This window comes from Mustela nigripes, chromosome 2 (genome assembly GCF_022355385.1).
Source record: "Mustela nigripes isolate SB6536 chromosome 2, MUSNIG.SB6536, whole genome shotgun sequence".
In the NCBI taxonomy this organism is placed as follows: Eukaryota; Metazoa; Chordata; class Mammalia; order Carnivora; family Mustelidae; genus Mustela; species Mustela nigripes.
The window spans coordinates 160,461,131-160,488,368 of NC_081558.1; the positions used below are offsets into that span (position 1 = coordinate 160,461,131).

The window sequence follows — 27,238 nt, forward strand, 5'->3', positions numbered from 1 at the left end:
AAACATGGATTCTCTTCCAGGGATAGACTTAATATAATACATCTTACAGGATTCTTCCTAAATGTTTTAACAAAAACAGTAACAGACTTCTCAGAGTGACATCAACAAAAACAGCATAATGGGTGGTCCTTGGCGCTATTTTCCTTCACAAACAAATCAAATAGCACCTATCCACAGACAAGAATGCTTCTGTGAAAAGCTCAGAACCTGGAGGTAAGACCAAGCAGTCTATTGAGGAAAAAGAACCTAGAAAAGCCATATCAGAAGGGTTAAATGGAGTAGTTTCACTTTTGACTACACTGTCCCTTCACCAGGTTGGCCGAGTGCCATGGTAAAAGGCATCTCTCTTCTTCAGTGAGGAGCAGAAAGCTGGCTGGTACCCAGCTTCCCCTGGGTTCTGGAATGCTCACTGGGACATCACTTCTGTCTTGCCTCATAGGGAACATTGGAAGAATTGGCAGGGTTAGACATCCTGTGGTCAGCTAGAAATCAAGGAATGGGTGGCGCTTACAGTAATCAGTGCGTGGATCACCACATCCCTGCCGGTGGGTGATCTCATCTGACTAAATCAGTGTCTTGGTAAGAGATATCTGCAGTCCTACAGTATTATTCATGGAGGCAAGAGATAAAAACAATCTGTTTGTCCATAACAGGTGAGTGGCTGAAGAAAATGTGACTGACTTTCTTTCTTTCTTTCTTTCTTTCTTTCTTTCTTTCTTTCTCTCTTTTTTCTTTTTTTAATGCCTTGATGGGGAGGGGGTTGGAATTTGGCAGGTGAAAGTTCAGGTTAAGGAGAAAAATTAACAAAATTGTGAAGCAAGAAAGCTCTAAGCATGTTCACAGTTCATTATTTATCTCGTTTGGGTGGACTGCTTAATCTAAGAGAAACATTCAATTTCCTAAGTTATCTGATATATATATATATATATATATATATATATATATATAATCTCCTTTAAAAGACCTCCAAACCTCTAAACTAATGCTATCTTCTCAAAATAAACTTTTGGGATGGGAAAAACATTGAAATTATATACCCCAAATTTTTCTGACTGGTTCCCTTGATTAGTGGTGTGTGTGGTAACCTTCATTGTGAGCTTTATCCTATGAATCATACATTCGCAGTGTCAGATGAGTTTATGGTTATTCACTCATTGTTGCTTTTCATTGCTATGACCTTAACCTCAGAATTCTTAAAACATAACTCCCCAAATAATTATGTTTGAATCATAGAGGGGGCAAAGCACAGAATATTTTACTTTCCAACTAATTCAGGGAAGAATGTGATTGATGTGTGAAATACACTGAACCAGGAAAACTTAAGAATAAGAATTAAATGGTGACCTGGCAATAAATGCATAAGGTTCAGAATAGGAGAAATTATAGTATGAAACATGAGGGAAGGAGCAAAATACTTGGCAGGTTTATAAAGGATTGGGACAATACGATGATTAATGTGTCAATTTGTCTAGGGCATAATATGAAGATTTTTGGGTCAAATATTGATTTAGAACTTTCTGTGAAGATATTTTCTAGATGAGATCCATTTTTTTTAAATTTTTTTAAAGATTTCGTTTATTTATTTGAAAGACAGAGATCACAAGTAGCCAGAGTGGCAGGCAGAAATAGAGGAGGAAGCAGGCTCCCTGCTGAGCAGAGAGCCGTATGCGGGGTTCAATCCCAGGACCCTGAGATCATGACCTGAACTGAAGACAGAGGCTTAACCTGCTGAGCCACCCAGGTGCCCCAATGAGATCCATATTTAAATCAGTAGACTTTGAGGAAAGCACATTGTCCTCCATAATTTGAGGGTGGACCTCATCCAATCAGTTGAAGGCCTGGATAGAAAAAGACTGATCTTCCCAGAAGAAGGATTCCGCTACCAGATCTCCTTTGGACAAAAACTGCAACATCAACTCTTCCCAGCCTGTCAGCTCACCCTATAGATTTTGGACTTACAGCCTTATGTAAAGGTAATCTTTCATTACAAAATGTAAGCTCATTTCTTAAAATCAATCTCTCTCTTTCTTTAAATATATATACGTATATATATTTATAAAATTTTATAAAATTCATAAAATATAAATTATAAATATATACATATTTAGAGAGAGAGCATAACATATTATATATATATATAGAGAGAGAACATAGTGTAATATATATATATAGAGAGAGAGAGAGAACAGAACCAATAAGAGATATATGTGCATGCATATGTATATCTCCTACTGGTGCTGTTTTTGTGAAGTGCCCTAATACAGGCAAATTTCCAAAAAGAAATCACTTTGGCTTTTTAATAAAGCTTCTGCTGCACCCCCCAAGGAAAAACATAGTTTATTGTTAATAAGGAAAACACTCAATATTACCACTTAATTTCTGAAGCTAAAAGACTTAAATTCCTGATTTTTTTAGGTTCTGTTCAACTAAAATGCAGTATCAATAACCTTAAAAACTATTCTGTCATACTCACATATGTAGGTTTACTTTCACTTCTCATTCTTTCAGTCAAAGAGGAAATTAGATATTGTTTAATTTTCCCAAAAGAATTTCTTTCTGCTTGAGCTGGGAAATCTCCTGGACTACGTATTTCCTGTCTGTACCCTTTACCCTTTGTGTTTAAGAATCAAGCCATAATGAGAACTCAGCTTTGGCCTGCTGATCCCGAGGAAGTGAAAGTGGGGTGAGCCAACGAAACTTGAAAACTGAAACTGCCTCCATACATTATGATGGATGGTTACTGGAAGAGAAGCAATCATTCCCTGAAAACCTGAAAGTACCCTAGAATCCTACACACATATTCCCACAGTAATGATGACTCATGCCAGTGGAACTGTGGACTCTTAGAACATTTCCTCAGTACTCCATTTAATTCTTCACTTATGCAGCACAAGTATACTGATTTTCAACTGGGAATAAAGTACAAAAGTGGGTAAGAGGGTAAGACACACACTCGACCTTTAAGGAGCTTAGAGTCCAAAAGAGAGGAGCAATCTGGAGATAAATTAGTGCAAGAGCACTAGGGGTGTATTGATGGAGTTCTTGTAATAAATAACAATGTGTACATTGGAGATCAATTTTCTCATCTTTATATAGAAATAAAGAAACGCTGGCCCCAGATCTTATGCCAAAATTACCTCCTGTGATGAACATAGCATAATGAATAAATAAGTTGAAGCACTATGTTGTACACCTGAAACTAATGTAACATTGTGTGACAACTATATTCAAAACATTTTTTAAAAATCACCTCTGATTGGGCACCGGTAATGATTTTTCAAAAAGGAATGCCTGATAAAAAGCTGCTCTATTTGGTGAGTTCCCATACTTGTCAGTAGGCTTACGCTTACAGAATCTGTCTGCATCCACCTGTCTGAGGAGACCCTGAGTGACTCAAAACATACCATCAACTTCCTTCATATTATGTGTGCACCTGTCAGTTCCTCAACCTCGTTTCTAAATGATTTTCCATTTCCTCTTTAATACATTATTAGAGTTATCAAGTCAAGTATGCTTTGAGAAAGAGACGGAATAGGGCATGTATACGGATGGCATTGCAACCCCTCCCAACTGGGTTTCCCAGCAATAACACACCTTCCTGAGCTGTTGTAAGTGTGGACTCCTAATGATTCACAGTGCCCTACCTGCCTACTTCCTTAGAAAATTGCCCTTGGATGATGGTAGTCACCATTGTGAGAGACTACCAACTTCCTCACCAGTCTACAGACAATGAGTGACTAGGTGATACTAGGTATGACAGACCAACCCCTGATCTCAAAGGGAACAACTTGGTGGTGCAGTTTATGTTCCAGGCACCCTCATTCCTACGGATCCAGCCCAGGCTATTTTGTACCTGAGGCCACAACATGATTACCTCTTCCTACTACTCCCTTTTACTTCATACTCTTCCTTATATATTCATTCTGAAGAGTACTCCCTCCATAAAACTTGTTTTACTCATAGCTTTAGCAATATCAGATGTAGTAAAGACAATTTAGAAAGGCTAAAGGGAATTAGTATGTCATTTTAGGTCTTGAGGACTTCTTTTCAGTCTCCATTTAGAAGTCCAGCTGAGCACATTGGCATTCCCATGGGATGAAACTGGTGTGCATTTACTGTTTTGGCACAGAAATATTTAAATTTGCTGACATAGTGTCATAATTTAATGAGATGAGATTAGACCTGATCACTATTAAGAGCAAGTGAAAACACCTCAGTCCTGACCATCATGAGAAAGGCCCCTTTAGAGGATTCTCAGGAGGCCTAAAGGCTATGGGAACCCTTACAAGAAAATGGTGGCTAATAACTGCTGTGAAATTTGAAGGCCCAGCCCAATCTGGGAATTATGTGGACTAGAGCAATGGCAACATTCCTTAAACTGTGAGAAGTGAGTTATCTCTTGGAGACCCTGCCAATAAACAAGTATATCACAGGCAAGCAGCACTGGTTACTGAGGTTTGGGGAAAAGTCATATTCCTATCCTCGAAATCTTATTGGACATAATTCACCAAAAAACAAATAAACAAACAAACAAAAAAAGAATTTGAAAGAGTGTTTTGAGCAGAAATAAATGGTAAAAGAACTTACAGAGAGATGCCAGGGTGGCTCAGTCAGCTAAGCATCTGCCTTAGGCTCAGGTCATGATCCCAGGATCCTAGGATCGAGTCCTCGTTGGGCTCCTTGCTTGGCAGTGAGCCTGCTTTTCCTTCTGCCTCTGCCCCTCTCCCTGTTTGTGCACATGTGCTCTCTCTCTCTCTCTCTCTCTCTGACAAATAAATAAAGAAATAAATTTTTTTAAAAAATTACAGAAAGCAATGGCACATGTAAATCTCATTCTATTCTTCAGATGATATTTAGAAATAACAGCAACCACAATATACACAGAATTGGAGATTTTGGCAAAAATAAAATATATTGACTCAACAGACACCTCTCAAGTTTTGTGCTTAAAAACTGCCCATTTGAAAAATAGTTGCTATCTTCTTACTTGGCTGAGGTCAAAACTGACCTCACCATAGAAAAGCATCAAGAAATTTGAGGCCAGTAATATGATTCATGTCTTGTAAGGAAGAATAAACACAGAAGACTCTGGCATTAAGTGGAAGTTGTATATCAAGAACATACCAAAGGGGGACGTCCAGGGATGTCCAGCACATATGGAAGCAAGCTGATCTATTGCCTGTCTAGCACATATGGGAGCAAGCTGATTTATTGCCTATAAGGACAGTGATAAGGCCTATGAGGCCTCCCCAGCTTCATTGCTGTCTGAACCTCGTGATTTTTATCCCAGCTGAGAAAAGACCAGGTTTGCTGGCCTTGTTCACTGTTCTCTGACTGAGTTCTCAGATTAAAGGCCACATTGTTGTATGGAAATCAGTAGCACTCTAAAGAGAGAAGAAGGCACCACAAATCTGCACAAAGGGCAGAGTTGAGGGTTGTGTATTTAACACTGGCAGTGGAGTAAATCTCCCATCCTCTGGTATTGGTTTAGATACTTAGAAACTCTGTAGCTATAACCAGGGGCCTTGCTCTATGGTCAGGCAAATGAGGCCTACATGAATATAAGGAATATCCCTATATGAGGAACTCAGATTTACAATTCCCTGTAGAAATTTAGAGGAAAAATTAAAGTGAATCATGTAGATACTCATCAAAAACTCCAGTCGCTGGCTCAGAAAGGGATTGGGAGAGTTGGCCAGTTTTAGTCATATCCCTAGGTAGAAGTTATCCAGGTGAAATGAACGGGCATAAAGTAGGTCATGCACTGTTGAGTTACGGATGACGCAACCCCTTAGTTACTGCTGACTAATGTGATGAGAAACCACACCTTTGTCTACAAGTAAGAAATCCTTTGAAATGGCTTAACTAAGATTGCTTGAAGGCAAAGGCGTGTGCGTTACCTGGCTAGTAGATTGCATTCTACCATTACTCGTAGTCTTAGGTGAGGCTACAAGTGGTTTGAACTGGGCTGGGGACTGTACTATAATGGGTTTGCTTATCCTGTAATCTAGAAGTAATCTCAGAGAATACAATTAAGGGTCTGGAAGAGCAAAATATCCATCATTTTGGCTCAGTTGAATATATTTTTTCAGTACCTGTTTTTCTTCTATCAATGTATATAAATGAACAACGAAGAATGATATTGCTATACCACACTTCTCTTCACTCTTGGAGCAGTGGTTCCATTAAAAAAATTGTAATGGTATTCAAAAACCTTGTTTTTCAAAAGCTGTTGAAGAAAAGATTTTAAGGGTTGGATTGTTATTCAATTATTGAATATGACAGGAAGTTAAATGAGGACTCTACTGGATCTATTTCTAGATCTGAAGATGCAAATGATGGGTAGTAGAAAAAAGAGAAGTGGCTATGCACTGACTCTATGGCTCTAAGCCATACTGAGAGGGCCCCTTGAGCCTACGCTTTTCCTAGTGGATAAAGGAAGCCCAAGGTGGATATACAGTTCCCCCAAAGTTGTGGGACACTTCCTGGGAGCCCCGTTCAGGTCTCGCCTCCATGAGGATCATTGGGGGAAATCACTGGCGATAAGATAGAGATAGAGAGATAAGATAAGATAATAAGATAAGATAAAATAGAGAGAAGTGGGAACAAGGTTTATAGTAACAGCACTGAGATCTCAGAGGACAGAGTTCCTAGCCAATAGCTCTGTCCAGAGCCCAAGCAGTGGTCACAGCTGACCAGGAAGCTTGGTGAGCAGTTCTGCCTAATTTAGGTCTCTAGTCAACAAGCCATGCAAGCAATGAGCCCATTCTATAACCCCAACCTATCAGGAAAGCAGATTGGGAGTCCTGCTCAACTGCTGAGTATGAACTCTAGTGCCACTTGATCTGGAAGCCTGACCAAGGAATCTAAGCAGCTTTAGAGTTCATCCTGCAGCTGTTCTTAGGCAGGGAGCCAGGCCAACAACACTGGCTAACTGTTAAGTATAACTTCTGGTTTCACATAACCAGGGAGCTTAAACAGTGACCTCAATATCTAAAATATACAAGAAACTCATACAACTCAATAGCAAAAAACCCAGATGTTTTTAAACAACAAACATCCTGAATAGATATTATTACAAAGAAGACATATAAATGTCCAACAGTACACAAAAAGATGCTCAACATCACTAATCATCAGGGAAATGAGAAACAAAATCACAATGAAATACCACCTCATTCCTGTCAGAATGGCTAGTATAAAAAAGACAAGAGATTACAAGTGCTGACAAGAATGTGGAGAAAAGGAGCCCTCATGCACTATTGGTAGAAATGTGAATTGGTGCAGCCACTGTCGAAAAAATTATGGAAGTTTCTCAAAAAATTAAAACTAGAACTACCCTATGATCCAGAAATTCTACCTCTGGGTATATAGCCAAAGGGAATTAAATCACTATCTTGAAAAGATATATGCATTCCCATGTTTGTGGTAGCAATATTTGCAATACCCAAGACGTAGAAACAACCTAAGTGTCCACTAACGAATAAATGGGTAAAGAAGATATGATAGATACACACAATGGAATATTATTTAGCCAAAAAGAAGTAACTCCTGCCCTTCACAAGACTGTGGATGAAACTTGAGGGCATTATTTTAAATGAAACAAGTCAGACAAAGAATGACAAATACTGATGATCTCATACATTCATGGAATCTAAAAACATCAAACTCATAGAACAGAACAGATTGGTGGTTGCCAGAAATCAGGGAGTTAAAGAGAATAGGGAAATGGGTGAAGGCAGTCAAAGTGCACAAAGTTCTAGTTATAAGATGAGTAAGTTCTGAAGGTAGAATGTATAGCATGGTGACTCTAGATTACAATACTATATATTTGAAAGTTGCAGGAGAATAGATCTTAAAAGTTCTCATGCACACACACAAATTGTAACTATGTTGGGGGCGTTGAATGTATTAACTCACCTTATTGTGGTAGTCATTTTGCAGTATATACATGTACCACATCATTTCATTGTATACCTTTAATTTACACAATGTTATATGTCAACTATATCTCTATAAAGCTGAGGGAAACAAATTAAGAATCCATGAGCATAACTGTTGTTCTCAACAGCTATGTGGATAAACAGTACATCTGCTGAATCAAAAAATTCAGCCATGGAGAGCATTTTGTGTCAGAAAGGCAATAAATGGAATCAGTCCAAGATCATAGAGGAAGGAAAGGGCACTTGCAAAGGGATCACAATATTAGAGAAGAATGCAATTATACGATTTCTGTGAAAACATTTCAGAGCAAGGGAATAATATTCTTAGCATTCTCTCTCTCTCTGTCTTAGAGCTCACACGGGCTGGTATTGGGAGGATTTACTGCATAGATGCTCTTTACTAAAATAGTAAAACTTTTCTGGAAGCCATTCAATAGAATTCCTCATAGCCAGTGGCATGATTAAACACCATGGCCCTTGTTCGGTGCAAGGGAGTTAAGGGAACTCAGTTGCCTCTTAAGCTGTGAGTGTATTGTTTGTTTGTTTTTGTTTGTTTTTCAAGACTTACTTATTTAATTTAGAGAAAGAACATGAGTGTGGAGGTGAGAAGGGGGAGAGGTAAACGGAGAGGGAGAGAAAGAAACAGATTCTCTGCTGAGTGGAGAATGACACAGGGCTCAAATCCAGGACCCCAAGATCATAATCTGAGCTGAAATCGAGAGTCAGACACTTAACTGACTGAACTGTCCAGGTGCCCCTAAGCTGGGAGTGTTAAGGAAAGGGTGAATTGAACTGTTTGTAGGTTTACCACATTAACAGCATCTTCCGCTGGGAATGAGGAAAGGTTGTAAACAGATTTATGTATGTAAAAGGTCATTGTTTCTGTAGAGGAGAAGATGGGCAAGTTAAGGTAAGGTTCTGGAGCTGGGGAGACCAATGAGCAAATGAGCAGATGATGAGGCTGAAACTAAACCTATGGTGGTAGGTGTAGAGGGTGAGGTCGTAAGTGAGGGAATGGAGGTAGATGTGTCAGAACTCGGTCACCAGACCAGAAGTGTTAGGAAGAAAGGAGTCCCAGGTTCTGGACAGCGTGATTATCAATGCTAATGGAAAAGAAGATGGATGATGATTCATTTGGTTACTTGTGTCTATCTAATTCCACTTACATTTCACCCTCTGCTTCTTAATGCCTCTTTTGTTTTGGGACCATATGGCCCTACGCTGAAGTTAAATGGGCCAAAAATGTTATGACAAATGTGACGTTTATTATAATCCCAAATCTTAGAACAGTAGTGTCATGGGAATCTATGTGTAGATCTTGGAATTGCAGTGCTCATAGTTACATGGAGAATTCCTGTTTCAAGCTCCCAGGTTCCCAGAAGAACTCTATAAGAGCCAAATGAAGTAATTATGAGGAAGATATTTGTAAATGGTTAAATGTCACAGAATGCAGATGATTATAAAAATCCATTGAGGATAGAATGATATCTAATGGAAGAACACAGAATCTCTGATTCTTATATGTATGAAAATGGAAATGAACTCTCATTTTACTCCATTCAGCAGAGAATGTCATGTACAAAACACTTGTAATTCTTCCTTCCTCACACCTTCCTACAAGAGGTGGAGTGATATATCTAGCTAGTGAATATGTGAGATGAAAACGAACTTTGATTCTGCCCTGCTGCCAACAAGCTCATCAGAATCTGCTCTTCTATTCCTAGTGCTGGGGATCAGGCTGGGCCTTGGGGGGAGAGGCTAACCATGTGAGAGGTTCAGTTTAAGTCTACAGTGAAGTACTAAGAAACTCATTGTGGCTGCGTACTTAAGCTATTACTTCAGTCCTGCTTTTGGTTGTAGTATAGAGATATTTTGATCTTTATCAGTCTAGCTGTGAGTCTAACTCTCTAACTGTCCAAATCAACAGGGAAAGGAAGGGGGTTAACTATTGTGTAGCACCAGATTCTGATGCTACCCATGATATTCCTCCCCAGAGGAGATTTTAAACGCCTTACCCATCACTTCTTCAAATACAAGTATTTTCTTCTTTCTAATGTTTCTCTCTTTACTGAGAACCTCTTTTTTTTTTTAATATTTTTATTTTTTTGAGAGAGAGACAAAATGGGAGAGAGAGACCATGAAATGGTGGAGGGTCAGAGGGAGAAGCAGGTTCTCTGTGGAGCAGGGAGCCTGATGTGGGACTCGATCTCAGGACTCCAGGATCATGACCTGAGACGAAGGCAGAGACTTAACCAACTGAGCTACCTAGGCACCCTTTTACAAGGAACTTCTTCTGCTTCTTTTTTTTTTTTTTAAAGATTTTATTTATTTATTTATTTATTTATTTATTTATTTGTCAGAGAGGGAGAGAGAGCAAGAGCACAAGCAGGCGAGGCACAGAGAGAAGCAGACTCTCTGCCAAGCAAGGAGCCCTATGTGGGACTCAATCCCAGGACCCTGAGATCCATGACCTGAGCCAAAGACAGAGGCTTGACCCACTGAGCCATCCAGGTGTCCCTACAAGGAACTTCTAATAAGAATATCCATTCAATAAGAAATCTAGAAGAACCTATGTCACAGTTGGAAGGGAAAAATGTTAGAGGAAATAATTAGCATTCCAATGTTAATCAATTCAGCACACAAGAGGAATGTCACTTCTGGATGTTGTAAGTTTCCAGATGTTAGACATGTCTTTATAGGAACTCAATAAATGGATCATATCTGAGCTCCAAAATACATGAATTTTACATTAATGTATCTTAACCATGTGAAGTCGTCTGCATCTGTTCAGAGGCTTACATCATGGTGAATGATGTATCATGGGGATACTACTGCCACAAGTTTTTAACCTGTAAGAAAACAAAATTTAGGGGCATAGGAATTCCTTTTCTCTCCACTCTCACTTTCCATCTAGAAACTCTCAATTTTCTCTACAAATCCTAGGCCCATCACATTTGGAGAATTGGGTCTATTTTCATAGGAAACAATTTCAAAATCATAGACTGAGGCAAAAGTGTGGCTTAGTGTCAAAGTCTCTTGGCTGGCTAGTGGCCCTTGGAGCTACTTTCATTCCTCCTTCACTGTTTTTTGCCTCCTTCTGGTTTGGAGTCCTTGACTAGATTCCTCTGTCTTGCAGTCTCCTCTTCCAAGGTGTGGAAAGTGCGTTCTTATGATCAGGTAGACGTCTGTTCTTCCAGGCTACTGGTTCTGGGTGTCTCTTAAAATCAGCTGGTATGCCACGTTTGTGTCTCTTTTGTGCCTGCCTGAGTGTTAGGGCTTAATGAAGTGAACTGAGTGAGTCATGGTGCAATCAGATTCAACGTTCTGCTAAGCAAGAAAGACCACTAAGATTCAGGCCATGAAATAGAGATTAACATCAGGAAAGTCAGGCCCCTAATTTTTTTTCACAACATTTTTTTTTGCATTTTCAGATAGAGAAACTGAAAAGATTTTAAGGTTGGCAGCTATGTACCCATTCTCTAGATTCTACCCTTAGCAGCTTAAGATTGTATTTGTTTGGGTCATTTTATTGGGATACAATTCACATAACATAAAGTTCACCATTTGAAAGTGTACAAATAAGTGACTTTTCATGGGTTCCCCAGATTGTGCAACATCTCCATTATCTAATTCAGGAACATTTCCATCACCCCATAAAGGAAACCCCATATGCATTAGCAGTCATTCCCCAGTTCCTAGCGACTATGAATCTATTTCCATCTCTATAGATTTGCCTATTCTGGGCATTTCATGTAAGTGGGAACATACAATATGTGGCTTTGTTTGTCTGGCTTCCTCACTTAGCATAGTGTTGTTTTCAAGGGTCATTTATGCTGTAGCATGTATTACTACTCTGCTCCTTTCGTAACTGAATAATTTTCCATTATTTGGATATACCACATTTTGTTCATGCATTCATCAATTGATAAATATTTGGGTTATGTCTCAATTCATTCAGGCTGTTATAACCAAAAATACCATAGACTGGGTGACCTAACAAACATTTATTTCTTAAAATTCTGGAGGCTGGAAAATTCAGGATTGAAGAACAGCTGATTTGGTGTCTGATGAGCATGTGCTAGTCATAGATGGGTATCTTCTCTCTGGTCCCCACATGGCAGTAGGGCTGAGAGAGCTTCTGGGCTCTTTTATAATTCTGCTTATGGGAGCTTCACTCTCATGCCTAATCATCTCCCAAAGACTCTAGTGCTCAATAATATCACATTGGTGGAGGGGCAGGATTTCAGCATCTGAATTTGGGGGTCACATTGAGTCCATGGCAGACAGTTTGTTTTCTCTTTTCCACCATATGAATAGTGCTAGCTATCAACATTTGTTACCAGCAGTCTTTTACTATACTTGCATTACCCCATATTTATCCATCCACTAATCCATTTATTTTACTGATACATTTCAAGGTGAGTTCCAGCTAAATACTTTAATTTGCATATCATTAACTAGACACCAATGTTTATTTAGAGTTTTTTATGTAAAATTTGTATGCAATTAAGTGTTCAAAGCTCAAAGGTATACTCATCATTTACCAAGTTTTGAAAAATGTCTACATCTAGCTAGCTATCAAGATATGAGCACCACTATTACCTCAGAAATTTCCCTCGTGGCCTGTCCCAATCAATATATCCAACTCCTAGAGACAACTGCTATTTTGATTTTTTCCACAATAGATATTATTAAATGATACATACCTGGGTTTAAAAAAGGACTTTCTGTCTAAATGGAGTAATAGAACTCATTTGTTTTTGATGGGTTTAGTGATTTGATTAAGGTATTCCTTATCTTATAGTTCATATTTTATTATTTTTATTTTTTAATTTAAATTCAATTAACATGTAGTGAATTATTAGTTTCAGAGGTAGAGTTCAGTGATTCAGCAGTTTTATATTACACCCAGTATTCATTATATCACATGTCCTCCTTAATGTCTATCAACCAGTTACTCCATCCCCCCACTCCATCTCCTCCAGCAACCCTCAGTGTGTTTACTATAGTTAAGAAGCTCTTATGGGACCTCTGCCAGCAACATGTTCAAGGTAATCCAGAGGGCTGTGGGGCCGGCCAGCCTGAGTCTGCTCACCTTCAAAGTCTATGCGTCACCTAAAAAGGACTCACCTCACAAAGCTTCTGTGAAGGTTAATGAGCTTTCACTCTACTCCGTTCCCGAGGGTCAGTCTAAATATGTGGAAGAGCCAAGGACCCCACTTGAGGAAAGCATTTCACACCTCCGACATTATTGCGAGCCGTATACAAGTTGGTGTCAGGAAACGTACTCCCAAACTAAGCCCAAGATGCAGAGCTTGGTTCAATGGGGGTTAGACAGCTATGACTATCTCCAAAATGCACCTCCTGGATTTTTTCCAAGACTTGGTGTTATCGGTTTTGCTGGCATTGTTGGACTTGTTTGGCTAGAGGCTCAAAAATAAAGAAGCTGGTATATCCGCCTGGATTCACGGGACTTGCTGCTTCTCTTTATTACCCACAACAAGCCATCGTATTTGTCCAGGTCAGTGGGGAGAAATTATATGTCTGGGGTTTACGAGGATACATAGTCATAGAAGATTTGTGGAAGGAGAACTTTCAAAAGCCAGGAAATGTGAAGAATTCACCCGGAAATAAATAGAATGCTGCATGCTCTGCCCATTTTAATCAGTTATAGGTAAACATTGGAAACTCCATGCAGTAAACCAATATTTCTACAGAAAAATGGCAGAGAAGTCAGTACCGAATGTAGTAAATTGGCTTTCTTCTTCAGGATAAACTATGCTAGGCTTCTTTGTTATCTTGGGTGATACCATACTACAAGTGGACTAATCGGAAATCCTTTCACCTAGAGAGAATGTCTAGCCTTAGAACTTGTTCTCATGTTGCTATTTATGTACATAATTAAAATTCCAAATTAAAAAAAAAAAAAAGAAGCTCTTATGGTTCGTTTCCTTCTCTGATTTTGTCTTATTTTTCCCTCTCTTCCCATATGATCCTCTGTTTTATTTCTTAAATTCCACATATGACTGAAATCATATGGTAATTGTCTTTCTCTGATGGACTTATTTAGCTTAGCATAATACTCTCTAGTTCCATCCATGTCAGACTGTTTTCCAGAGTGGCTGCACCAGCTTGCATTCCCACCAACAGTGTAAGAATGTTCCCCTTTCTCCTCATCCTTGCCAACATTTGTAGTTCCTTGACTTGTTAATTTAAGACATTCTGACCTGCGGTGGTATCTCATTGTGGTTTTGATATGTATTTCCCTGATGCTGAGTGATGTTGAGCATTTTTTCATGTGTCTGTTGTCCATATGTATGTCTTCTTTGGAGAAGAGTCCAAGGCTAGATGGCTTCCCAGGGGAATTCTACTAAACATTTAAAAAAGAACTAATACCTAAGGTTCTGGAGCATTTCAAAAAATAGAAATGGGAGGAAAACTTCCAAACTCTTTCTATAAGGCTAGCATTACCTTGATCCCCAAACCAGACAAAGACCCCATCAAAAAAGAGAATTACAGACCAATATCCCTGAAGAACATGGATGCAAAAATTCTCACTAACGTACTAGCCCATAGAATCCAATAGTACATTAAAAGGATTATTCACCAGGGCCAAGTGGGATTTATTACTGTAATTTATTTATTACAGACCAATATCCCTGAAGAACATGGATGCAAAAATTCTCACCAACGTACCAGCCCATAGGACCCAATACTACATTAAAAGGATTATTCTCCAGGGCCAAGTGGGATTTATTACAAGTGGGATTTATTTATAAGGGTGGTTCAATATCCACAAATCAATCAATGTGATACACTACATTAATAAAAGAATCATATGATACTCTCAATAGATGCATAAAAAGCATTTGACAAAGTATATCATTTTGATTAAAACTCTTCATAGTGTAGGGATAGAGGAAACATACCTCAATATCATAAAAACCATCTATGAAAAACCCACAGTGAATATCATTCTCAATGGGGAAAAACTTAAGAGTTTTCCCCTAAAGTCAGGAACATAGCAGGATATCCACTATTACCACTGCTGTTCAACATAGTACTAGAAGTCCTAGCCTCAGCAATCAGACAACAAAGAAATAAAAGTCATTCAAATTGGCAAAGAAGAAGTCAAACTCTCACTCTTCACAGAAGCCATGATACTTTATGTGGAAAACCAAAACAGCTCTACCCCCAAATCATTGGAACTCATACATGAATCCAGCAACATGATAGGATATAAAATCAATGCACAGAAATCAGTTGCATTTCTATACATTAACAATGATACAGAAGAAAAAGAAATTAAGGAATTGATCCTATTTACAATTGCACCCAAACCCATAAGATACCTAGGAATAAACCTAACCAAAGACATAACATATCTGTATTCTAAAAACTATATAATACTTATGAAAGAAATTGAGGAAGTCAAAAATAAATGGAAAAATGTTCCATGGTCATGGATTAAAAGACTAAATATTGTCAAAATGTCTATGCTGTCTAGAGCAATCTGCATATTCAGTGCAATCACTATCAAAATACCATTGACATTTTTCACAGAGCTGGAAAAAATAATCCTAAAATTTGTATGGAACCAGAAAGGACCCTTAGTAACCAGAGGAATGTTGGAAAAGAAAATAAAAACTGGTGACATCACAATGCTAGACTTCAAGTTACATTACAAAGTTGTAATCATCAAGGCAGTATGGTACTGACATAAATCGGACACATAGATCAGTGGAACAGAATAGAGAACCCAGGAATGGACCCTCAACTCTATGGTCAACTAATCTTAAAGAAGGCAGGAAAGAATATCTAATGGAAAAAGGACAGTCTCTTCAAAAAATGGTGCTGGGAATATTGGACAGCCACATGTAGAAGAATGAAACTGTACCATTTTCTTATACCAAAAAAAAGATAAACTCAAAATGGTCGAAAGAACTAAATGTGAGATAGGAATCCATCAAAATCCTCAGGACAACACAGCCAGCAACCTCTTTGACCTCAGCTTCAGTAACTTCTTGGTAGACACGTCTCCAAAGACAAGGGAAACAAAGGCAAAAATGAACTATTGAGTCTTCATCAAGATAAAAAGCTGCACAGCAGAGGAAACAGTGGACAAAACCAAAAGACAATTGACAGAATGGGAGAAGATATTTTCAAATGACATATCAGATAAAGGGTTAGTATCCAAAATCTATAAAAAACCTACTCCAATCAAGAAATGGGTAGAAAATACTTCATATTTTTTACTTAGTTTACCTTAGGTTGCTCCCTTCCCCTTTCCCCCTCCCCGTGTCCTCCCCCTTTCCCCTCAACTTGTTTCAATGTTTGATATTCTTGTTATATTCTGTAAAGTTTAATTTTTTTGTTCCTTGTAATTAGTGTATATTTTTCTAAGTGTCTAAGCTTAATTAGTAACTCTATGGTTCAACTGGATAAGAAAATGGGTGCATTTAAAAATCTCGCTGCTCTCTTCCTACATCTCTCTATGTACTTTATTATTATCACATGGAAGTTTCTGTTTAGCAAATCAATTTATGTTTACAATAAGTTTTAGTAATTTCTTTGGTTACCATTGCTTCTTGAATTCCACACTTTCTCCTAGGAATGATCTTTTCCTCAATGATATACTTAAGAAGTTCTTATAAAAAAAGTTTTGGTCATAAATATTGTGATTTCTTCTATGTATAAAATATTTTAATTTCATCTTCAATTAATATTTAATTTCAATCTTGGCTAAAATTGGAATTCTAGGCTCAAATTTACCTTCTTGAAACTTTGAAGATTTTTTCATGATCATATTGCCCCCAGTGTTATTTATTAGAAGACTGATATCATTTAATTTTTGCCTACTTATAAATAATTTTTTGTTTTTTTCTTGTGGAAGCTTTTAGGGTTTTCCACCTAATTTTTAGTGTTCTGGAATTGCATGATAAGTGATGTAGTCTTTTCTCTTTCTTGAGAGGCCTTTGGTAGGACTTTTGATCTTAGGACTCATGTGTTTCTCAGTTTAGATTAATAATCTTTTATCATTTGTTTAAATATTGTTTCTCCTCCATTTGTTCTATCCTTACTCTTGGGAACTACTATGAAATGGTTATTTAAATTCTGGATCTAAGGGCGCCTGGGTGGCTCAGTGGGTTAAAGCCTCTGCCTTCGGCTCAGGTCATGATCCCAGGGTCCTGGGATCGGGTCCCGCATCGGGCTCTCTGCTCAGCGGGGAGCCTGCTTCCTCCTCTCTCTCTCTCTCTCTCTGCCTACTTGTGATCTCTGTCAAATAAATAAATAAGACCTTTAAAAAAAATTCTGGATCTATTCTTTAGCTGTGTGTGCTCTACTCTTCAGACAACCTCTTGAAGCTTTCATTTCAACAACCACATTTTTAATTTTCAAGACCTGTAATTTGCTATTTTTTTTACTGTAATAGCTGTTTTCAACTCTCTTGAGTTTTATTATCTTTTTCAAAGTTTTATTTAGCTTGCTCTATTAACTATTTCTCCATTGGAGCTTCTTCCATTCATTGAGCTTGCTCTCTCTCTTTTGTGTTGGCTTCCTCAAATATCTCATTATTCTGGATTATGCACTCTTCTTTGTAGTGGAGATTTTATTTTTGATTATCTGCTTACAAGTGTTTGTGCCTCCTGCCGGAACACTGTCACACTGGAAGTGTGGGGAAAGACCAGCATGCTGACAGGATGGCACCTCAGTGCCAAATCTTTGAGTGTGGATGCTCGCCACTCTTCCTAGGCACTGCAGTCACAGGCACATTGTCCATTGTCCTTTGTCCATTCTCTCTAACCTAATCTCTCTCACTCCTTCCCGTTGTAAACAATCCCTCCCATTGTGTGACCAGCCAGCAGGGCAGGGCTAACCAGAACTGTGAGAGTATGAAATGGAAGTTTGTTCTATTGCCCTTTGCTTTACTGGGCCTCATAGATACTGCATTTTTTATAAGTCTCCCTCCCGTTGAGCCTCCCTATTCTCTGAGAAACACTGTGTTGAAATTAGGCCTATTAACAATGGCCTCTAAGTGTTCAAGTAAAGGAGTCGCATGTCTCTCTTTAAGTCAAAAGCTAGGAATGATTAAGCTTCATGAGGAAGGCATAATGAAAGTCATGATGGGCTAACAGCTATGCTTTTAGTACCAACAGCCACTTGTGAATACAGAAGATGTCTTCTCGAAGGGGACTAAAGTACTACTACTATAAAAGCGCAAATGTTAAGAAAGTGAACTGTCTTGTTGTTGATATGGATAGAAGATCAAACCAGCCATAACATTCCCTTAAGTCACAAACCAATCCAGAGCAACTAATCCAGAGCCTGTTCATGAGGTTTAAGGTAAGAAGGTATTGCCATGACATAAAAGGGCAGGGGGAAGAAGCAGATGCTGATGAGAAAGCTGCAGCAAGTTATGCAGAAAATCTAGCTCAGATCATTAATAAATATGGCTATATTACAATAGTTTTTCAATGTGGCTGAACCAGCCTTCTATGAGAAGATGTCATCTGGGATTTTCATATCTAGAGAGAAGTCAATACCCAGCTTCAAAATTTCAAAGGACAAGCTGACTGTCTTGTTAGGGGTTAATGTATCTGGTGACTTGAGTTTGAAACCAGTGCTCATTTACCATTCTGAAAATTCTTTTATTATTATTTTTTAAATTTTATTTATTTGAGAAAGAGAGAGATCATGAACTATGGGAGGGGCAGAGGGAGTAACAGACTCCCCACTGAGGAAAGATTCCAGTTCAGGGCTCAATCCCAGAATCCCAGAACCATGACCTGAGCCACAGGCAGATGCTTAACTGACTGAGCCACCCAGGTATCCCCATTCTGAAAACAAGAAGGCCCTTAAGAATTAATGCTAGATCTATTCTGCCTGTGCTCCAGAAGTAGAACAACAAAGCCTCAATGACAACACATTTATTTTTAACCTGAAACTTATAAATTATGAATATTGTGAATTATGAACATTATGAATATTATAAACATGAATTTGATGAACATTTTAAGCTCACTGTTGAGACTTACTGCTCACAGAAAAAGATTCCTTTCAAAATATTAGTACTCATTGACAATGCACCTGATCACCCAAGAGCTCTAATGAAGAATACAATGAGATTAATATTATTTTCATGCCTGCTAGCAAAACACCCATTCTGTAGCCCATGGATCAAGGAGTCATTTTGACTTTCTACTCTCATTACTTAATAAATACATTTCATAAGGCTGTAGCTGCCATAGATAGTGATTCCTCTTATGGAACTGGGCACAGTAAATTGAAAACCTTCTGGGAATGATTCACCATTCTAGATGCCATTAAGAACATTTGTTATTAATGAGAGAAGGACAAAATATCAACATTAACAGGAGTTTGAAAGTAGTTCATTCTAAACCTCATAAATGACGTTGAGGGATTCAAGACTCCAGTGGAGAAAGAAACTGTAGATGTGGGGGAAATAAGAGAAGTAGAATTAGGAGTGGAGACTGAAGGTGCAGTTGAATTGCCTTAAACTCCTGATACAGCTTTGATGAAAGAGGATTTGCTTCTTATAAATGAGCAAAGAAAGTGGTTTCTTTAGATAGTATCTACTCCTAGTGAAGATGCTGTGATGATTGTTGAAATGCCAACAAAGGACTTAAAATATCGCATAAACTATTTGCCAAAGTAGTGGCAGGTCTGAGAGGAAGCTCTAAGGTGGGTAAAGGCTATCAAATAGCATCACATGCTACAGAGAAATCATTCATGAGAAAAAGAGTCAGTTGATATGGCAAACTTCAATGTCATCCTGTTTTAAGAAGTTGCTACAGCTACCCCAACCTTCAGCAGTCACCACCCTGATCAGTCAGCTGCCATCAACATCAACGCAAGATCCTCCACTAGCAAAAGGATTATGGTTAGCATTTTTAAGCAATAAAATATTTTTTTTAAGATTTATTTAGGGGAGAGAGGGAGAGAGAATTTTAAACAAACTCTGCCCTGAGCTTGGAGCCTGACATGGGGCTCAATGGGGGGCTCAACTGGGGACTAGATCTCATGATTCTGAGATCACAACCTGAGCTGAAACCAAGAGACAGATATTTAACCAACTGCACCACCCATGCACCCCAGCAATGAAGTCTTTTTTAATCAAGAGATGTACATTGTTTTTAGATATAATGCTATTTCATACTTGGTAGACTATAGTATCATGTAAACAGAAATTTTCTCTGCATGTTTATATGACTCACTTTACTGCAGTATTTGCTTTATTGTGGTGATCTGGAACTGGACACATAATATATCTCAAGATGTGCCTCTGTGTGTGTGTGTGTGTGTGTGTGTGTTTATGAATTTAATGGTCTTTAAGATTCATAGTTGATCTATAATCCCAACTGAAAGCAATTGAGGAAAAAGTGGCTGGTGAAGTTTAGGCCATCAGTATTTATTTTTCATAATAGAGAAAGAGGGTAAGAGAGGGTTTTATTTTGCTTTGCTATACACCATAAAACTGTCAAAGATAAAGAGCGCCCTGTTCTTTGTTTTAGTGATAGTACTTAGCACAGGCTCTGTGAACACAACAAAGTCAATGAACATTTGCTGGAGGGAAAAATCAAGTGAATGAACAAAGCTCCAAGAAGATTCACATGGGGCCCTTTGAGCCAGGAATTGCATCTGTTTTATCTCAGTATTTCTAGTTTCTACCACAATATATTCTCAAAAGGTGGTCATAGATATGGATTAAATGTAATTGAGTAGGTCAGTTATTCTTTATCATGGGACATTGGGCTGCTTACAAGAGAGATTTTCTTGTGACAGCTTTCAAGTTGAATCCAATTGTGTCTATCTTTTGTCTTCCCCACAGCTGGACCACACTCATAATGCATGGAAACCAATATATCTGTAGTGTCTGGCAGTTGTGTTTTTATGCATATAGTCTCATTGGATTATTACAATCACCATGTGAAATAGGAATCCTGGTCTCCTTCTTGTAGTTGAGTTAACAAAAGCTCAGAGAAAACTGGTAAGAGAGCATATTCTGGAAAGCAGCCAATGGACATAGTCTTTAGGGATAAGGTGAGTGCCACACCTTTTATAAGAAGCTAGTTCTTAAAACTCCAGTCTATAGCAGACAGTCAGCAGTGATTTGTTAAAAATTAAAAGCCAAATATTCTTAATTTTAGAATGAGAGTCAGAGAAAAGGAGAGAAATAAGAAAACAAAAATGAATAAAATCAAGTATGATATATAGAGACAAATTTAGATTTATTTTGTTTTTTTAAATTTTTATTTATTTATTTATTTATATTATGTTTTGTTAGTCACCATACAGTGCTTCACTTAGTTTTTGATGTGGTGTTCCATGATTCATTGTTTGCATGTAACACCTGTGCTCACTGCAATACGTGCCCTCCCTAATATCCATGACTGGGCTAATCCATCCCCCACCCTCTTCCTCTCTGAAAGCCTCAGCTTGCTTCCCATAGTCCATAGTCTCTCATGGTTCATCTCTCCCTCTGATTTCCCCCCCTTCATTTTTTTTTTCCTTCTCGTAATGTCCTCCATGCTATTCCTTATGTTCCACATATAAGTGAACCCATATGATAATTGTCTTTCTCTGCTTGACTTATTTTTTTTAAGATTTATTTCTCTTAGAGAAAGGAAGAAAGAGAGTGGAGGGAAGGGCAGAGGGAGAGAATCCTCAAGCAGACCCCCTGCTAAACACAGAGTCTTACCTTGACCTCAGTCCCACGACCCACGAGCTAATGACCTGAGCCAAAACCAAGAATCAGATACTTAACAGACCGAGCCACCCTGGCATCCTTATTTTCTTCTGGTTTTATGTATAAATCTGATTACATGTATTTCATGGTAAAATCGCTCCAAAATGTTCCTTTGTTACTGACTAGAAATTTTTTTTTTATTTAAAATTTCCTGTGGAAAATGGTTTTATTGTTACTATAATAACTTAATTATGTCCTTGATTACCAGCCCCAGGTGTTGAGGGAAAATATTACTAAAGGGAGCAAAAGTTCTTCTCAGTTTGGTTGAGTTTCCATGACCATGCAATGCAGTGTTTTCCCTCTTTTAGATATGGTGTACTGAATATGTTGGAGCCACTTCTAGTCTTAACACTGTATCAGAAGTCGAGGGGTTCATAAGGAGTTTGAACTAGACATCAGAATAACTTCTCTCACATATGTTTAAATACTCAAAATTTGTATGCAGTCATTTCATGACCTAGTCTACTGTAACCATACACGGAGTTTAGCTTGGTTGAATGACTAATTTTCACCTTATGAACTACTAGGTTACAAATAATATTTGCTAACACTCTCTATCCTCTAGTTGTTTTCTTTGCATGCTCATCAGTTAATTCAGCAAAAATTGAATATTTACTATGTGAGGAGACAGTGCTTGAACTAAGGACACAGACGTGAACAAAATAGAGGCCCTTTTTTTAACGGTTTTGTTGGTTACATGGGAAGAGAGTAGGAATGCCAGATTTAGTAAATAAAAATGCAGGACACCCAGTTAAACTGGAATTTCAAGGAAGTAACTAAACACTTCGTATGAATGTGTAGTATTCGGAACATACGAAAATCTTTTCTGCTGTTGATTGGAAATTCAGGTTTACCCAACAGTTCTATTTTTATCTGACAACCCTAGAAAAGAGATCTGGAAAAAGATAATCGTGATACACAAGAGTATGTGCTAGAACATGGCTAAATCCAGAGGGTGATAGAAATATGTAGCTCCCTGTTAATTAGGGGTTTTATTTTTAGGTTTTCCATACGTGTTGGGAGAATATGTGACCCTTTTCTGCAATTCGACCAGATCAGTAGATGAACATCCCGGCAAGAAAGTAGACTTTGAGATAAAAATAATGCATATATGATATAAACATGTGGGGGAAATTTTGCAACCATATTGAGATTGATTGCATTGCAAAACATCAAAAACAGTTCACAGCCATAGAAGTGATTTTTGAGGATGAAGCTTGTTACAAATGTTCCCTTACTGTGTTTCTACATGGCAAGCATGGAGAACAGGCATACCTACCATTCTACAGGAGCAAACTGCTATGGCAGAAACCCTGGCCCTTGACCTTTTAGGGATTGTATTCAGAGAAGAGGTGTTAAAGCAGGAAGACCAAGTGGACTTATCTAGTCAACCCTTCTCATGCTGCAGACATGAGAGTGGAGACCAGCCGGTTAAGAGGCACAGTGACCACAGAAACATGTACTTCTGTATCATTTCCATGCTACCTTTTTTTTTTCCCCCAGCAGACAATTCATCAATATGACTCAGAGTCACGAAGAGACTCTGAATGACTTTTGCAAAGTATCAAGAGAAATGGAAAAAGGAAACTATAGAGGAGGAGAAGGATGAAAAACTGAGAGCAGGAAAATGAACCTCCTCTGTTTCAAATTAATGAACATTTAAAAAGACAAAAATTATGTAGTAGTTCTTCTTAGCCTATCTCTTGTCTTTATTTTTAGACACTTAAAATTATGAGGGTTTAGTGAAAAAGGTAACCTTAACTGGTTTTCATTTATTGGTTTGTCAGGGAACAGAAGAGACCAACTTAGGAACATCTGCAAATATTTTCTTTAAAAGGGGGGTAATTTAAAATAAGTGTGTTATTTATATTTTAGACTAATATTTTAAAAAATTAGGAATTACTGTTATCAACTCTATGGAAATTTTGTATGGCTTATTTCTGTATTTAATTTTCTTTTTTTCTCATTTCCTTCAGCTGCAACTGCTTATGTTCTGAACTCTACAATTGTCTTGACTTTGAAGTGCTTAAGGAATCCTGGAGATCTATGAGAACTCTGATGCCCTCTGATTTTTGTTCATTGTTAGGAAATTTGGTTTTATTTTTGCCCCTCTCTCTGGTGTTCTGAACCTCCAGAGATAATGTGGATTTTCATTTCATTTATTGACGTTGGCATTCAGTGGTACTTTTCAGTGTTATCATTCACCTGTGGGAGTTATGTTCTCTCTCTCTATTTTTTATTATTTCCTCCTATAATAATTTCTGTCAATTTATCATTTAAAAAGTTCCTTTTAATCTCTTGTTGGACATCCAGAATTAATTCTCTATTCTTTCATCTTTCCCTCAGACTTTGTCTTTTTTTTTTTTTTTTTTTTTTTTTTTTTACTTCTTCCTTCCAAAGATTTCCTAGGTTTTATGGTTTTATCTTTCAACCTTTTCACTGATTCTTTAGATTGTTTTGTTGGTCAGTCATAGCTGTGATTTCCAAGAGGTCTTTCAAGATAACTGGTTTTCTGTTTTTGCAGGCTCCTATGCTTGTTTTATATAAATAACCTCTCAAACATCCCTAGATACTAACTCGAATGTTAGCTGTTTTTAAGTTTCTTTTTGTTTTCTTTTGTTTTATAAGTCACTTCTCTTTGTTCTAACTTAAATAATTAGGGTTTTAGTTTTGTTTTTAAGTTGATCTATTTTTTCATGATCCAAACTTCCTCAAAGAGCTGGAGGTGATTTATGGCTCTTGGTTGCTTCTAGAATGTAGGTGGAGCTTATTAACTGTAGTTTTCATACTGTGAAAACAAGATAGCAGGCCAGTTATGTTTCAGGACCCCCCAATGCCCACATGTAGAGATCTTTGCTCTGGAGATATCCAAATACTGATATCCAAATACTCTATGTTAGGTAATCTCAGAAAGTGTATTTAATTTCCTTGTGGAAGTGTCCTTTGTTTCTTGTTTGTTTGTGTGTTTGTTTTTGTTTTTAATGAGGTGGGGTGCAAATAACTGGCTTACCAGGAAACTGCATGTGATTGGGGAAATTAGAGAATGTGGAATGAACTCAACTGGCCTGGATTTAGAGTTTTAGACAGACAACTCTGGGTCTGAATTGTGAGCCTCTCCAGAGTTCTGCCTCAGGTTTCATGTTACTTTCCTCTCTTCTAGATCCTTCTCTGCTCTATGCCACCCTTTCTCCCTACTGCTTCAACATGCACTCTTATCTTTATTTTTCATCTTTCATTTTGTTAGAACTCCATGGTTTTTAACATATGCTCACCTTTTCTCCTTTTTTATTGCATATTTATAATGTTTCAAGCCACTTTATTATCATTTCAGTGGGACTTCCAGAAGGCAGGAGAGATAAGCCTGCATGGTAAGTCTTCCATCTTGATACAGAAATTATAATTAAAATTCCCTTAGTCTGTAATGTTTGGAAAATAACAGTACTGTAGTACATGAATACTACATGAATCTATCAGTGATGTCAAAAGATGGGAAGGGTATCATGGTTTGAGACACCTGTTTAATGCAAAGATATTTCAGAGGCATTAACTTACCACCAAGATACAAATTTTTGAAACTATAGTATGTCGGTATAAAAAAGGGTTTTCTGTCCTGCTTAGCATTGTGAATCTGCAAGTTGTTTCCCTGCCCAGCTGTGTCATCAGACACTCACTCCATTTTTTCTTGGTCTTGCTTGCTATGCCTTAATGTTAGGTAGGAAATTACGTTCATGGGATGGTAGCTCTAAGTACACTTCCAGGGAAGTGTACACTTCCTGGAAATACACTTCCAGGAAGGATGAAGGTGATTCTGCATGTCACAAATGATGGGAGAGAGAATTACTCATTCTTTTATTCATTCTCTCACATAACAAATGCTGAGTGAAAACTATGTTCCAGGCATTGTTCTAGGCACTAAGGATATAGCACTGAAAAAGACAAAGATCCTCCTTCATGGCTCATTTATGGGGCCAGGTAAGGAGGTGGCAGGAGAGGCATACATTAAAAATAAATAAATAAATGAAAGGAAGAAAAATAACCAGTAGCGAAACTGAGAAGATGAATCAGAGAGTGACCAGAGAGCTCCTGTAGATGAGGGGACAGGGATAGGCTTTCTGGAGGGATAGGAATTCTGTCATCTGAATGAAACTCTCTTCAGAGCTGGAGAGGAAGAGCATTTCTAGCAAAGGGATTAGCTGTGCAAAGGCCCAAGGGTGGAAAAGACCCTAGCAGTTCTGGATCCAGAGAGACCAGTGTGACAAGGAGATGAGTGGTACTAGCTGACGTCACAAAGGTAACTAGAGGCCTGTTCATATAGATTCTTGCAGGTGACAGTCAGAAGTTTATATTTTATTATAAAGGCAACAAGAAAGCATTTGAGTGGAACACTACTCTCCTCACTTTTTTTTTTTTTTCCACAGAAGAAGGAAATTTCCACTTTATTCCCCCAGAGGAAAGAGGATTGGAATAACAATTCCAGTTTCTCTGACTGAGGCTTATCTAACTGAAGAATTCTAGAGAAGAAATTGAGATCACAATATTGGTTTTCAAAATTCTAGTGGACTGTGTTAAATTTCAGTGCCAAGACACTGATATTCTTTTGGTGTAATACTGAGATTTTAAAAAAAAACATAAACCAGGGGCGCCTGGGTGGCTCAGTGGGTTAACCCTCTGCATTCGGCTCAGGTCATGATCTCAGAGTCCTGTGATCAAGGCTGGCATAGGCAATGGGCTCTCTGCTCAGCAGGGAGCCTGCTTTCCCCTCCCCCTCTGCCTGCCTCTCTGCCTACTTGTGATCTCTCTCTCTCTGTGTGTGTCAAATAAATGAATAAAATCTTTAAAAAACCTGTACCCCTGGGGATAAAAATATATGTTTATAAAAAATAAAAAATAAAAATAAAAAAATAAAAAAAAATAAACCATCAACACCTTTATATACTTATATACTACACTTGAAGTGCTTAAGCAGATGTATTTCATTGATTAAAAAGCATTCTTCTATACTTCCAAAAATCCTCATAAACAAAACAACAAAAGTCAATTGACAACACAAACTTCATTGCCCACACAATTCTTATTCTAGTTCACAGATTTTCCAAACAAGTGGAATATAAACATGACAAAATTGAAATTGATACAGATACTGAAGAAGAAAAAACCTGAATACACTTTCTTTCAAAACAACAACAAACACTGTAACTTGTTCTTAATGCCATCCTGAAAAAGAAAAAAAAAAGATTAAAGCTTTCAAAAAAGTCTCAAGTTTGCAAGCAAGAGGTAGAATTATTTAAAGGTGAATGAGCCAGAGAAAAATATTTAGGGCTAGCTTATAAATATTACTTCATCATTCCTCCCAAGTAGTTCAGAAGCAAAAAGAATCTTAATATTTGGAAATGTTTTCACAGAAAATTACTGCATGTAGTTGGTATGAGATCATTGACATGGGATCAACCCTTTTTGTAGATGATCAAATAATATTTAAATACAATGTTTTCATAAATAAATTTTTATATAGTGTTTAGTGTTTCAA

At 37.8% G+C, this 27,238-nt stretch overlaps 1 protein-coding gene and 1 long non-coding RNA gene across 2 annotated transcripts; both read left to right on the forward strand.

The window, feature by feature from the left end:
• Positions 1 to 538: 538 nt before the first annotated feature.
• Positions 539 to 26,561, forward strand: LOC132010198 (uncharacterized). Its single transcript, XR_009402192.1, has 3 exons — positions 539 to 653; positions 25,043 to 25,079; positions 26,130 to 26,561. It is a non-coding gene; the product is annotated as an uncharacterized LOC132010198 (long non-coding RNA).
• On the forward strand, positions 12,974 to 13,868 carry LOC132010197 (MICOS complex subunit MIC26-like). Its single transcript, XM_059388125.1, is given in 2 exon segments — positions 12,974 to 13,358; positions 13,361 to 13,868. Coding segments are annotated over 2 exon segments (594 nt in total). The 5' UTR covers positions 12,974 to 12,985; the 3' UTR covers positions 13,582 to 13,868.
• Positions 26,562 to 27,238: the final 677 nt, after the last annotated feature.